The sequence below is a fragment of the Hemiscyllium ocellatum genome, chromosome 27 (assembly GCF_020745735.1).
Source record: "Hemiscyllium ocellatum isolate sHemOce1 chromosome 27, sHemOce1.pat.X.cur, whole genome shotgun sequence".
Taxonomy (NCBI): Eukaryota; Metazoa; Chordata; class Chondrichthyes; order Orectolobiformes; family Hemiscylliidae; genus Hemiscyllium; species Hemiscyllium ocellatum.
In genome coordinates this window covers 2,767,950-2,783,410 of record NC_083427.1, presented here as the reverse complement: position 1 = coordinate 2,783,410, position 15,461 = coordinate 2,767,950, and the positions used below count along the sequence as shown (strand labels likewise).

At 48.2% G+C, this 15,461-nt stretch overlaps 1 protein-coding gene across 1 annotated transcript; it reads right to left on the bottom strand.

Moving 5' to 3' along the window:
* Positions 1–4,213: 4,213 nt before the first annotated feature.
* Positions 4,214–7,377, bottom strand: LOC132828680 (gastrula zinc finger protein XlCGF57.1-like). Its single transcript, XM_060845744.1, has one exon. It carries the CDS (start codon positions 6,802–6,804, stop codon positions 5,044–5,046), a length of 1,761 nt encoding a protein of 586 aa, XP_060701727.1. The 5' UTR covers positions 6,805–7,377; the 3' UTR covers positions 4,214–5,043.
* Positions 7,378–15,461: the final 8,084 nt, after the last annotated feature.

Genomic DNA, 15,461 nt, shown 5'->3' with positions numbered 1-15,461 from the left:
ACCTAGAATCCCACAATCCCACGGTTAACTCACCTAACCTGAACACTGTGGTCAATTTACCATGGCCAACCCACTTCACCTGCACATCTCTAAGCCTTCTCAGAGACTGGGAATGCTGTGGCAATGAGCTTACCTCCTGTGTCCCCCAAAGTCTGTCCACCATCTGCAAGGCACAACTGGGAATGCGACGGAAAGCTCTGTTTGGATGACAGCAGCACCAACTGCGTTCCCAAAACTCAACTTCACTCAGGACCAAAGGAGCCGAGTTGATTGAGACTCAATCTGGGAGCTTCCATCAAGATGTTGATGCCTTTATTCCTCATTGCTTGCTTTGTGTGCATAATGCCATTGATGGACATAATACTGCCTGATCCCTCCATACCCCTGAGTTGGTAGCTCAGTAGTTAGCACTGCAGCCTCACAGCACTAGGGACCCGGGTTCAATTCCAGCCTCGGGCGACTGTCAGTGTGGAGTTTGCACGTTTTCCCCCGTGTCTGCGTGGGTTTGCTCTGGTTTCCTCCCACTGTCCAAAGATGTGCAGATTAGGTCAACTGGCCACGCTGAGTTACCTAAATTTGTAGGTCAGGTGCATTAGTCAGGGGAAGGTATAGGGTAGGGGAATGTGTCTGAATGGGTTACTTTTCAGAGGGTCGGTGTGGGCTTGTTGGGCCAAAGGGTCTGTTTCCAGGCTGTAGGGATTCTTAAAAAAAAAAATTCTGGGGGCTTCAGTCAAGATATCCATAAAGCTATTGATGTTTTTATTTGGAAGGGTTCAGCGTGGAGAGTTACAGGCAGCAGGCAAGAAAGTGTCCTGAGAAAGCCCTCAGGGCTCACACAGAATCGTGGGCCAAACTGCCTCGTTCCGCACTGTAACTATTCTGCAAATCTGGTTCCAATCACCTTTGACACTCACTCCATCACTGACACACCCAAACACACACACACAGGCCGCACTGTGCACTACCTACAAGAAGGACTGCTATAATTCATGAAAAATCCTTCGCCACTGATATGCAAACATGCGACCCCCGTCATCCAGAAGAACTAGGGTGGCATTTTTATTTTCGGCACCATCTACAGTTTCCCCTCCAAGACACACATCACCCTGACCAGGAACTGTACCACCCACTCTTTCACTGAAACCCTGGACACCTTTCTCCCTGATTATATTATGGGTGTCCCTCGGCTGCTGTGGTTAAAGAAGCCAGGAGGTGGAGGTGCCAGTGTTGGACTGGGGTGGGCAAAGTTTAAAAAAAAAACGCACAACACCAGGTTAGAGTCCAACAGATTTATTTGGAAGCACTAACTTTCAGAGGATAAAAGCAAATTACTGCGGATGCTGGAATCTGAAACCAAAAGAGAAAATGCTGGAAAATCTCAGCAGGTCTGGCAGCATCTGTAAGGGGAGCAAGGGGCTGACGCTTCGAGTCTAACTGACCCTTACAGATGGTGCCAGACCTGCTGAGATTTCCCAGCATTTTCTCTTATGGTTCTAGTTGTCAGAGCGCTGCTCCTTCATCAGCTGGTTGTGGAGAGTAAGAATCAGAGGACACAGAATTTATAGCAAAAGTTTAGAATGTGATGTAACCGAACTTCTATATTGAAGAAAAGCTGGATTGTTTGTTAAGTCTCTCAGCTTTTAGGATGACCATGTTGGTTTCAGTTCTTTCATATGTCAATCCCAGAACTTTCTTCAAGTTATATTCTCAAGTGAACTTTAACAATCGATGCCATGCTGGCCCAGGTAATGCACTGAAGGTGGGAGGTACCCTGTGCGAGGCTGTCTGTGCCCCAATGGTCAGACTGATCTGCTGTCCAGTACTTCCCAAGAGTTGAAAAACTACACCATGTTCTTCACAGTCTGCAGCACATTATCAATGAGGATGAGCACCTCGCCCAGACCTTCCCCACGCCCCCACTGCTCGCCTTTAAACAACCACCAAATCTCAAACAGATCATTGTTCGTAGCAAACTGCCCGGTTTTCATGCCAATACCATACAACCCTGTCATGGTAGGTGCTGCAAGACGTGTCAGAGTGTGGGCACGGATACCACCATTATACATGGGGATACCACCCACCATGGTAGGTATTTGTAACTCGGCCAACGTTGTCTATCTCATACGCTGCAGGCAAGGACGCTCTCAGGCATGGTATGTTGGCGAGTCCGAGCAGAGGCTATGGCAACGGATGAATGGGCACCACACAACACCCACCAGACAGGAGTGTTTCCTCCCAGTCGGAGATCACCTCAGCGATCTTGGACATTTGACCTCAGACCGTCGGGTGACCACCCTCCAAGGCGGACTGTGGGTCAGGCAACAACACAAAGTGGTTGAGCAGAGGCTGATAGTCAAGTTCAGTAACTATGGGGATGGCCTCAACCGGGAGCTTGGGTTCATGTCACACTACAGGTGACCCCACTGCACTACACACACACACAGACCCTCTCTCATACATAAGCTCTCTCTCATACGTTCACACACTCCCACACGCACTCTCTCACAGACTTATACCCCTTTACACTCACACACACGCTCTCACAGACACTCATACCTCCTCCCCCCCATGCACGCACACATAAACGTTGGTGCGGTGCATTTGTACTTGTAGAAATACACTTTATTTTGCTCAAAAACTGTATGAATCCATGTAAGATTCCGTAAAGCCCTTTTTTATATGAGGATGAGTCTGAACATTGGGGCACTGACAGCCTCACGCTGGGCACCTCACATCTTCAGTGCACTATCTGGGCCGACGTGGAACCTATTGTTAAAGTTCACTTGAGAATGTAACTTTTTTAAAAAAGTTCTGGGATTTACATACTGAGACCAACATGCCCATTCTAAAAGGTGAACAGACTTAACAAACAATCCAGGTCTTTTCCAATATGTAGTTTCAGCTACACCACACTGTAAACTTTTGCTATAATTTCTGTGTCATAGAATCCCTACAGTATGGAAACAGGCCCTTCGGCCCAACAAGTCACACCGACCCTCCAAAGAGTATCCCACCCAGACCCATTCTCCTATTACTCTACATTAATAACTGACTAATGCAGTCCTACAATCTTATACTCCACAACCACCTGATGAAGGAGCACTGCTCCGAAAGCTAGTGCTTCCAAACAAACCTGTTGAGATTATAACCTGGTGTTGTGTGACTTTTAACTTGGGACTATAACCTGGTGTTGTGTGATGTTTAACTTGGGACTATAACCTGGTGTTGTGTAATGTTTAGCTTGGGACCATAACCTGGTGTGGTGTGATTTTTAGCTTGGGACTATAATCTGGTGTTGTGTGATGTTTAGCTTGGGACTATAACCTGATGTTGTGTGATTTTTAGCTTGGGACTATAACCTGGTGTTGTGTGATTTTTAACTTGGGACTATAACCTGGTGTTGTGTGATTTTTAGCTTGGGACTATAACCTGGTGTTGTGTGAATTTTAACGTGGTTAAAGAAGGCAGCTCACCACCACCTTCTCCAGAGCAATTAGAGATGGTCACTAAATGCCAGCCTCACCAGTGACACCCACATCCTCTGCGAAAGTTTAAAGGAAAGCAAATCTGCACTCGGCATTTCGGATCCTTGCCTCTAATCACTGAGGCACTGAACACAAAAGCAGGGAGGTTAAGGTGGGACTGGATATGACATTACTCAGGCCACAGCTGGAATACTGTGCACAGCTCTGGTCACTCTCCTCTAGGAAGGTTGTGGAGATGTCCCAGTTCATTCCCGATATGGATCAGTTTAACTATGGAGAGAGGCCGGATAAGCTCTGTTTTTTTGATATGAAGCAGAGAAGGTTGAGGGGTGACCTGACTGAGGTCTACAAAGTTATTATACACAGGCACGTTAGGAAAAAAAACTCTTCCCCTTTAGTCACAGGATCAATGACACGGGGATGCGTGGATTTAAAATAAAAGGCAGGAGGTTTAGAGGGGATGCAAAATCATTCCTGCCAGAGGCTGGTAGGTACCTGGAACTCACTGCGTCCAGGCAGAAAGTACATTTAAGAAGGATTTAGTTGAATGCTTGAGGTGCCACACAAGTGCTGGGAAATGGGATTAAAGTAGATAGGGACTTGACAACTGATTTGGGCACGATGAGCCACAGGGTCTGTGTGTGTGCTGTAATACTCGATGAAACCTCTGTAATGCTTGCAAAATGCGGCCCACAGAACTAGATATGGCATTTCAGCTGAGACCAAACTAGTGTGACACACAAATTTATTAGCTTAGATCACTGAATAATATATATATAGTAATCTAATCATTATTAGCTTACACTACTTTAGACAGATTTCAACAAAATTAATAACTTAAACTACTTTAGATATATTAAAACACGTAAACCTCACATCCTTTCAGGAAACCCGGTGCTGGCTGGCACTTGGAGCTCAATCTCAACTCCCACGGCACCACGCGTGAACCCAATCCGCGGGAAGTCCAACGAACTGTGAAAAGTCCCATACAATAATAAGATACTGGATCTCAGGTCAGGTGCTACCCTGCCTCTTCTGAGGAGATTTCCCAAGCATTCCTCTGGGCTTGGTGGTCAAACACTAGTCCCGGCGTTGCTGCAGATCAACCACAAGGCTGTCTTCTTGCGAAACTGCAGGCTCTCACTTGCTTTTTCCGCTCTCCCATCAGTGGCTTATGTCCAATGAACCCTTAAGCGAGCTGGATTGGAGACATCATTTCGTGATCGACACACGACATGTGAAATCCTCAAACCAGATGAGCCGACCCTCACACGAGCACGGGTGAATGGTTCAGAAATGGCAAGCTGATTATACACGTGATAAAGTTTGCAAGCCATGACACAAGTACATTATAGAAGCTGTCAGACACCACCCCCACCCCCACCCCCCCCCTACAGTCACTCATGACCTTGCTGATCCCTCAGCAGATCGGATGAGTGAGTGTATCGTTTTGCACACTGTTGTTTTCACTTGGAACCCTGAGCGAATCTCTTCCCGCACTCAGGGCAGGCGAACGTTTTTTTCTTTCCAGTGTGACCTCTGGACATGCCAGTCTGAGCTAATCCCTTCCCACAGTCACAGCAGATGAATGGCTTCTCCCTGGTGCGAGTTCTCCAGTGTTCACAGAACTTGGGCGACTCAGTAAATCCCTTCCAACACCCAGGGCAGGGGAAGAGTTTTTCTCCACTGTGAGTTCCGTGCTGTGAAGGTAGGTCGGATAACCAAGTGGATCTCTTCCCACGGTCAGAGCAGGTGGATGGTTTTTCTCCAGCGCGAGTTCTCCGGTGGTTTCACGTGCGCTCACATAACTTGGAAGACTGAGCAAATCCCCTCCCACACTCAGGGCAGGTGAACAGTTTTTCTCCAGTGTGAGTTCTCTGGTGGTTATGCAAGGTGGATGGCTGAGGGAATCCCTGCCCATCATCAGAGCAGTTGAATGGTTTCTCCCAGATACTAATTCTCCAGTGTTCATGTAACTTGGAAGACTGAGCAAATCTCCCCCCACGCTCAGGGCAGATGAGTGGCCTCTCCCCAGCGCGAGGTCTCCAGTGTTCATGTAAGCCAGATGCCTGAGCAAATCCCTTCCCACGCTTGGAGCAGGTGAGTCATTTCTCTCCAGTGTGAATTCGCTGCTGTACATGTAAGGTGGATGACTGAGTGAATCCCAGCCCACAGTCATAGCAGACGAACGTTTCGTCCCAGTGTGAGTCCTCTGGTGTTGGTGCAGCTTGAATGACTGAGCAAATCCCTTCCCGCACTCAGAACAGATGAATGGCTTCTCTCTGGTGTGAATTCTCCGATGTGCGCGCAAGGTGGACGTCTGAGCGAATCCCCTCCCGCAGTCAGAGCAGATGAATGGTTTCTCCCCAGTGTGAGTTCTCCAGTGTTCACGTAACTTGGAAGACTGAGCAAATCCCTTCCCACACTCGGGGCAGGTGAACGGTTTTTCTTCAGTGTGCGTTCTCTGGTGTTGATGCAAGTTGGACAACTGGGTGAACCGCTTCCCGCACTCAGAGCAAGCGAATGGTTTTTCTCCAGTGTGAAGTCTCTGGTGGTTAAGTAAGGTGGATGACTCAGCGAATCCCTGCCCACAGTAAGAGCAGATGAATGGTCTCTCACCGGTGTGGGTCCGCCAGTGTTCATGTAAGCTGGATGACTGCGCGAATCCCTTCCCACACTTGGAGCAGGTGAACGGTCTCTCTCCAGTGTGAATTCTCTGGTGGACGTTTAAAGTGGATGACTGTGCAAATGCCTTCCCACATTCAGAACAGACAAACGGTTTCTCCCCAGTGTGAATTCTTTGGTGCTGATGTAACTTGGATGACTGAAGAAATCCCTTGCCACAGTCAGAGCAGGTGAATGGTCTTTCTCCCGTGTGAGCTTTCTGGTGTACATGTAAACTGGTTGAATGAGTGAACCCCTTACCACAGTCAGAGCAGATGAATGATTTCTCCCCAGTGTGAGTTCTCTGGTGCATTTGTAAGCTGGATAAATGAGCAAACCCCTTTTCACACTCGGAGCATTTGAATGGCTTCTCCCCAGTGTGAATTCGCTGGTGGACACGTAAACTGGACGAATGAGCAAATCCCATCCCGCACTTGATGCAGATGAATGGTTTCTCTCCAGTGTGAGTTCTCTGGTGTATCTGTAAACTGCACAGACGAGCAAATCCCTTCTCACATTTTGAGCAGGTGAACGGTTTCTCCCCAGTGTGCGTGCGTCGATGCACGTCCAGCCTGGACGGAAATCTGAATCCCTTCCCACACTCCACGCATTTACACGGTTTCTCCATGGTGACCGTGTCTTTGTGCCCCTCCATACTGAAGGATCAGTTCAAATCTTATCAGGCAGGGAACACCTAACTCTATTCGCAGGTGCGCAGTTTCTCCTCGAAATAGTTTCTTGAAGTCTGTGTGTCTGGTGAAAGCGCTGTCCACAGTCAGCTCACTGGAACACTCTCACTCAGGTGCGGCTCGGTGCTCTTCCAGTCGTATTGAGGTTTGAGATCTTTCCCCTCAGACAAAACAAACACGTCTCCTTCCACAATCAAGAGGGCAGTGATGTTCAACTCCTGATGTTAGTGTCACTGCCCAGATCTTGACCTGGTGCTTTGTTTTGGATTTCCTTGGTGTGAGCCCTCCTCTTCCAGTCCCTGTGACAGGAGATAACCAAACAGTTCACTGTCAGTGAGGCAGAGAATTCATTAAACAGACAATTCCAGTTTCTGTGGTGTATTTTCCTCTCTTGTTCCCTCCAAGTTATAAATCCCCGTCCCCCACACTCTCTCTTCCTCTCTCCCACCCTCATTCCTGGGTGAAATCCCAACAAAACATTGGATAGTTATCTCCAGCCCATTCTGACTGAAGCTCACAGCTGGAGACAAGACCCTGAGCCCACTTTGAAGAGAGCTGCTAAAATGGCCGCCGCGCATGTGCACAGCCGTTCGGGGAGCGAAGCCGCGCTGCGCATGTCTGCCCCCCCCGCACCAAAGGGCTGGGATGATTGACGGATAGTCAAGTCCAATAGCGAGGGAGGAGGCGGGCCTGGAGGACCGGAGGGCAGCGCTGGTCCTCCAGCCAATCGGAGTCAATGAAGAGGCGGGACTAGACGGCGGTGCGAAGCATGCGCACCGCCGGCGCTGGAGCTAGAAGGACCGAGGGTGGGGTTTAAAGGGACACAGGGAGGAACCTTGAGACAGGAACATGCTCCCCCCTTCCCCAAGACCCCAATTAGAAACTGCAACTGGAAACTGCTTTGACAGCGGGTGAGAAGAGGAGGATTTGTGCACAGCTACTTCCACCCATAAAAAAAAAATTGGCTCTTTTGAATTTCTATCCTGGACTGACAGGGAGGGAGTTTGCAAATTCCTTTCACAGGGAGCTGGAATGAACAGAAGAAATAGGAGCAGGCTTGGGTCATTCATCCTCTCAAGCTGTTTTAAAAGATCAAGGCCTACTTGCCCCAGACCTCAACTTCACTTTTTTGCCAGTTCCTCATATCTCTCAACACCCTGACATTCAATAATCTATCTAAATCTTCTTTGATTTCTGCCAGTGATCTACCTTCCACAATTCTCTGGGTAGGGAATTCCTGACCTTCCCTTTATTCTGTAAATAGTGTATCCTATTTCGAGATGTCCCCACTAGTGGCAATTAAAGTAATGACTGCCTCTTTGGTCTAATTCCGGTCATCAGCAAACTGATGGAAAATGGAATTCATTGAATTATAGATTTCTGACAGTGTGCAAGTAGACCATTCAGTGCCTCGAGTCCACACCAACCCTCTGAAGAGCATCCCAGCTAGACCAAGCCCCCTTATCTCGCCCTATAATCCCACATTTCCCCTGGCTAATCCACCTGGCCTGCACATCCCTGGACCTCCTGGTCAATTTAGCATGGCCAATCCACCTAATCAGCTCAGCTTTGGACTGTGGGAGGAAACTGGAAAACCCGGAGGAAACCCATGAAGACACAGAGAGAATGTGCAAACTCCCAACACAGACAGTCCCCTGAGGCTGGAATCCAATCTGCACCTCCGTAGCGGTGAGGCAGCAGTGTCACCCGACGTTTGGCAGTTCTGTGAAGCATTTTTTTAAGCAATAACCTGCTTACTGGGCTTTCTGTTCAGATTCCACCAAGGCCACTCAGCTACTGACCTCATGATAGACTTGGTCCAAAACTGGTCGAGGAGTGTGTTGCTGGAAAAGCACAGCCGGTCAGTTAACATCCGAAGAGCAGGAGAATTGACGATTCAAGCATAAGCTCTTCATTAGGAATGAGGAGGCGGCGCAGGGAGCGGGGAGTTTAATGGGAGGCGGTCTTCCTCCAGGAGTCAGGTGGTATTAGTTTGGTGGTGGGAGCAGGCCCAGGACCTGCATATCCTGGGAGCTGAATTCTTGAAGTGAGGTGAGAGTGACTCCCCATAACATCAAGGTTACATGTAACCATGAAGTCAATGGGAATCAGGGTGAAAACACTCCACTTGTTCGAGCAATCCCAAACACACAGGAAGATTGTTGTGGATGCCAGGACTTCCTCATGCTTGTATCCTCCATCCAACCAACTACAGCTGATACAGCAATGACTTTCTTTCTCAGAGATGGGAATTCTGTGGTAATTCGCTTCCCTCCCTTCTCCCCAAAGTCTGTCCACTGTCTAAAATTGGGAGTACAGTAGAATACTCCCTGATCGCACAGATGACAGCTGCACCAACCACATTCCCGAAACTCAACTCCGTACAGAACAAAGGAGCCCAGTTAATTGATACTTCAATTTGGAAGCTTCAATCAAGGTATTCATAAAGAGAATGAGACAGTTATTTGAAAAGCATCAAAGTGCAAAGTTACGGGCAGTGGGCAGGAAAATAGCACTCAGTGAGACTCTCGGAGCTCACACAGGCAGGTTGCCTCCTTCTGCAAGCCAACTGAGTATCCAATTCACCAGCTCGCCTTGGATTCCATGTGATATAACCTTCCAGAGGAGCCGACCATGTGGAACCTTCTCAAAGGCCTTACTGAAAGCCATATTGACTACATCTACCGCCCTGCCTTTGTCAACCTTCCTGGTCACTTCATCAAACAACTTGAACAAATTTGTGAGGCATGATCATCCACACACAAAGCCATGCTGACTACTCCTAATCAAACCCTGTCTTTCCAAATGCATGCACATCTTATCTCTCAGAATCTTCTCAAGTAATTTACCATCACAGACATTAAGTTTACTGGTCTATAGTTCCCAGAATTTTCTTTGCAGTCCTCCTTGAACAATGGCACAACATTCACAGAGTCACAAAGGTGTAGAGCACGGAAACAGATCCTTCGGTCCAACCAGTCCATGCCGACCAGATATGCCAACCCAACCTAGTCCCACCTGCCAGCACCTGGCCCATATCCCTCCAAACCCTTCCTATTCATAAACCCATCCAAATATCTTTTAAGTGTTGCAATTGTACCAGCCTTCACCACTTCCTCTGGCAGCTCATTCCATACACGTACCACCCTCTGCGTGAAAAAGCTGCCCCTTAGGTCTCTTTTATATCTTTCCCCTCTCAACCTAACCCTATGCCCTCTAGTTCTGGACTCCCCCACCCCAGGGAAAATACTTTGTCTATTTATCCTTTCCATGCTCCTCATGATCTTATAAGCCTCTATAAGGTCACCCTCAGCCTCTGACACTCCAGGGAAAACAGCCCCAGCCTGTTCAGCCTCCCCCTATAGCTCAAATCTACCCTGCAGTCTTCCGAGACCTCACCATGGCTAATGATGATGCAGAAATATCAGCCAGGGCCCCTGCAATTTCTTCTCTTGCCACTTGCAGTGGCTAGGTCTGGTCAGGACCAGGAGATTTATCCACCTTAATACATTCTTATACATCCACACCTCCTTGACTGCAATATGGACTGTCCCCAAGATATCCCCAAGTCCCCAGGTCACACTCCCCCACCATCACGCTCACCTCCCCCTGCACACACCCCCATTGTCAGACTCACACCCCCTGCACACTCCCCCACTGTCAGCCTCACACCCCCTCACACTCACCCACCATCACGCTCACTCCCCCGCACACTCCCCCACTCTCAGACTCACACCCCCTGCACACTCCCCCACTGTCAGACTCACACCCCCCGCACACTCACCCACCATCACGCTCACTCCCCTGCACACAACCCCACTGTCAGACTCACTGCCTGAACACTCCCCCACTGTCACACTCACTCCCCCACACACTCCTCCACCATCGCACTCACTCCCCCCGCACACTCCCCCACCATCACTCTCACTCCCCCACTGTCAGACTCACACTCCCGCACACTCCCCCACCATCACACTCACTCCCCCCCCCACTCCCCCACTGTCACACTCACTCCCCCACACACTCCCCCACCATCACGCTCACTCCCCCACTGTCAGACTCACACTCCCGCACACTCCCCCACCATCACACTCACTCCCCCGCGCACACCCCCACTGTCAGACTCACACTCCCGCACACTCCCCCACCATCACACTCACCGCCACTGTCAGACTCACCCCCTGCACACTCCCCCACCATCACTCTCACTCCCCCACTGTCAGACTCTCACTCCCGCACACTCCCCCACCATCACACTCGCTCCCCCGCTCACTCCCCCACTGTCAGACTCACACCCCCGCACACTCCCCCACCATCACGCTCATTACCCTCACACTCCCCACTGTCACACTCACTCCCCAACACTCCTCCACCATCACGCTCACTCCCCTACACAAACCCCCACGGAAAACACAGGGAAGAAATATTCGTTGATGGCCTCACCCATCTCCTGCGGTTCTACACATATATGTCCACTTTGACCCTTGAGGGTCCCTATTCTCTTTCTAGTTATTCTTTCTTCTTTAATAAATGTAAGAACCTCTTTGGATTCATCCTAATCTTCTCAACCAAGGCTGTCTCATGTCCCCCTTTCGCCCTCCTGATTTCCAGTAAACTCCTGTATCCCTTATATACCTCCAGGGATTCCCTTGATCTCAGCTGCCTGTATCTGAGCCACATCTTTATCCTCAATATCCCTTGTCATCCAGGGTTCCTGACTCCCGTCAATCCTGCCTTTCACCCCCACAGGAACATATAGACCTTGAGCTCGAGCTACCTCACTTTTAAAGGCCTCCCACTTGCCAGAGGTCCCTTTGCCTGCAAACAAACTACTTCAAACTATGAAGAGAGGCTCAATAAGCTCTGGCCTTCTCTTTGAAGCAGAGAAGGTGGAGAAGGGACCAGCCCTTGACCTTGTCCAACAGGTAGGAGATGTTTGCTCCCCATTCGGATGAGAAAGGGAGGATGAGCCAGCTGACCACGGCACCATGGCAGGAGCCACTCATGGCTGAGGAGCAAAAGCACAAATAGTTGTTATAGGGATTCTTTAATTAGGGGACGGATGGTATCCTTTGTGAGCCAGGTTGGGAGTCCTGCATGGTGTGTTGCCTGCCCACTGCCCAGGATGTAGGACATCTCTGACCGGCTTGAAAGGATATTGGAGCGGGAGGGAGAGGATCCAGTTGTTGTGGTCCACAAACAACATAGACAAAGCTAGGAAGGAGGATCTGCTTGGGGATTATCAAGCACTCGGAACAAAATCGAAGAACAGGTCCTCGAGGGTCATAATCTCTGGATTACTCCCCGAGCCATGTGCTAATTGGCATAGGGAATGCAGAATTAGGGAAGTAAACACGTGGCTAAGAGATTGGTGTGGGAAGGAGGGATTCCGTTTCATGGGACATTGGCGTCAGGTTTGGAACTGGGGAGATCTGCACCGATGGGACGGCCTCCACCTGAACCGATCTGGAACCAGTGTTCTGGCCAAAGGATCAATAGGGCGGTAACTAGGACTTTAAACTTGTGAGTCGGGGGAGTGGGGGGGGAGAAGGGAAAGGGAAAGCAAGAGAGAGTATGGAGTCAAGTAGAAAGTAAGCAGCAGGTTACCATGTGAGCAGAGCTAAAGTTCTAGGCAGATTAGAAACAAAACAAAAAAGGAAGAATTACTTCGGACATACTACTAGAGGTGATGGAAATCATGAGCATAAGAAAATTAGCATTAAGGTGCTTTACCTGAATGCTCATAGTATTCGTCACAAAGTAGATGAATTAAGAGCAGCAATCATTTGCGAATGATTATGATGTGGTAGGCATCATAAAGACGTGGTTGCACAGGGTTCAGGACTGGCAGTTAAACATCCAAGAATTTACAACTTATCGAAAAGACAGGGAGGTGGGCAGAGGGGGCAGGGTTGCCTTGTTAGTTAAAAATGAAATTAAATCTATGGCACTGAATAACATGGAGTCAGACGATGTGGAGTCCGTCTGGGTGGGGTTGAGGAACCAGAAAGACAAAAACCCATAATGGGAGTTATGTACGGACCTCCCAGCAGTGGTCAGGACTGGGCCAGGGAATAGATAGGTCATGTCAGGAAGGCAAGGTCACGGTGATCACGGGGGACTTCAATATGCAAATTGACTAAGTGAGTAATGTTGCCGGTGGATCCAAAGAAAGGGAATTCATGGAATGCTTACAGGATGGCTTTTTGGAACAGCTTGTGATGGAACCCACAAGGGAGCAGGCTATTCTGGACTTAGTGTTATGTAATGAGCCAGACTTTATAAAAAATCTTAAAGTAAGGGAACTCTTAGGAGGCAGCGATCATAGTATGGTAGAGTTCAGTCTGCAGTTTGAAAGAGAGAAGGCAAAATTGGATGTAATGGTGTTACAGTTAAATAAGGGTAATTACAGGGGCGTGAAGATTGGGAAGACTACAAAAACAAAGAGGATAACAAAGAGAGAAATAACGATGGAGAGGATTAAATATGAAGGTAAGCTAGCCAGTAATATTAGAAGTGATCGTAAAAGTTTCTTTCAATACATAAGAAACAAACGAGAGGCAAAAGTAGAAATTGGCCACTCTAAATTGATGCAGGAAGGCTAGTGATGGGAGATAAGGAAATAGCTGAGGAACTTAACAAGTACTTTGTGTCAGTCTTCACAGTGGAAGACATGAGTAATATCCCAACAATTAAGGAGAGTTAAGGGGCAGAGTTGAGTATGGCAGCCATTACAAAAGAGAAAGTACTAGAAAAGCCATAAGGTCTAAAAATTGATAAATCTCCAGGCTTCGATGGGCTACATCCTAGAGTTCTGTGGGAGGTGACTGAGGAAATAGTAGAGGTGTTGGTTCTGATCTTTCAAAAATTACTGGAGTCAGGGAAAGTCCCGGATGATTGGAAAATCACTGTTGTAACCCCCTTGTCCAAGAAAGGATCAAGACAAAAGATGGAAAATTATAGGCCAATTAGCCTAACCTCAGTTGTAGTTAAAATTCTAGAATCCATCGTTGAGGATGAGATTTCTAAATTCTTGGAAGTGTACGGTCAGATTAGAACAAGTCAGCATGGATTCAGTAAGGGAAGGTCATGCCTGACAAACCTGTTCGAATTCTTTGAAGAGGTAACAATTAGGTTAGACCAGGGAAATCTTTAATAAGGTTTCCAAAACGCCTTTAATAAGGTGCGTCATGGGAGGCTGCTGAGTAAGGTGAGGGCCCATGGTGTTTGAGGTGAGCTATTGGCATGGACTGAGGATTGGCTGTCTGTCAGAAGGCAGAGAGTTGGGATAAAAGGTTCTTTTTCGGAATGGCAGCTGGTGGCAAGTGGTGTCCCGCAGGGTTCAGTGTTGGGGCTGCAGCTGTTCACTTTATATATCAATGACCTGGATGAAGGGACTGGGGGCATTCTGGCGAAGTTCACCGATGATACAAAGTTAGGTAGACAGGCAGGTAGTTCTGACGAAGTGGGGAGGCTGCAGAAAGATTCAGACAGTTTAGGAGAATGGTCCAGGACACGAGCAAACGTGAGGTCTTGCATTTTGGAAAAAAGAATTCAGGCATGAACTACTTTCTAAATGGTGAGAAAATTCATAAAGCCAATGTACAAAGGGATCTGGGAGTGCTAGTCCAGGATTCTCTTAAGGGTGACTTGCAGCTTGAGTCCGTGGTTAAGATAGCAAATGTAATGTTGTCATTTATCTCAAGAGGGTTGGAATATAAAAGCAGCGATGTGCTTCTGAGACTTGATTGAGCTCTAGTTCGGCTCCATTTAGAATACAGTGTCCAATTTTGGGCTGCACACCTCAGGAAGGACATACTGGTACTGCAGCATGTCCAGCGGGGATTCACACGGATGATCCCTGGAATGGTAGGCCTAACATACAATGAACAGCTGAGGATCCTGGGATTGTATTTTTCGGAGTTTAGAAAGTTGAGGGGAGATCTAATAGGAACTTACAAAATAATGCATGGCTTAGAAAGGGTGGACGCTGGGAGGTTATTTCCATCAGTCAGGGAGACTAGGACTTGTGGGCACAGGCTTAGAATTAGAGGGGGTCAATTTAAAACAAAAATGAGGAGCCAGAGAGCGGTGGGCCTGTGGAATACATTGCCACGGAGCACAGTGGAGGCGGGGACGTTAAACAACTTCAAGGCAGAGAATGATAAACTCTTGAACTCGCAAGGAATTAAGGGCTACGGGGAGTGTGTGGGTAAGTGGAGTTGAAATGCCCATCAGCCATGATTAAATGGCCTTACTTCCACTCTCATGTCTTATGGACTGAAATCTACAGCATTATAAGAAGCAGAGATAGGTATGATAGGAAGAAACTTTTCCCTTTTAATGACAGGATCAACTAAGGGACACAGATTTTAAAAAAAAGCTGTTCAGAGGGGCTTTGAGGAGGAATAGTTTCAGCCAGAGGGTGGTAGGTGTCTGACACTCACTGCGTAAAGGCAGTATTGATAGAAATACTTAGGTAATTGCTTGAAGTGGCTTGGCAGACAATGCTGCAGACCAAGTGCTGGGAAACGGGAATCAGAATCATAGAATCCCCACAGTTTGGAAACAGGCCATTTGGCCCAACAAGTTCACACTGACACTCCAAAGAGTAACAAACCCA

Excerpts from the sequence above, each read along its gene's own strand:
- LOC132828680 (XM_060845744.1), bottom strand. The coding sequence starts at position 6,804 with ATGGAGGGGCACAAAGACACGGTCACCATGGAGAAACCGTGTAAATGC.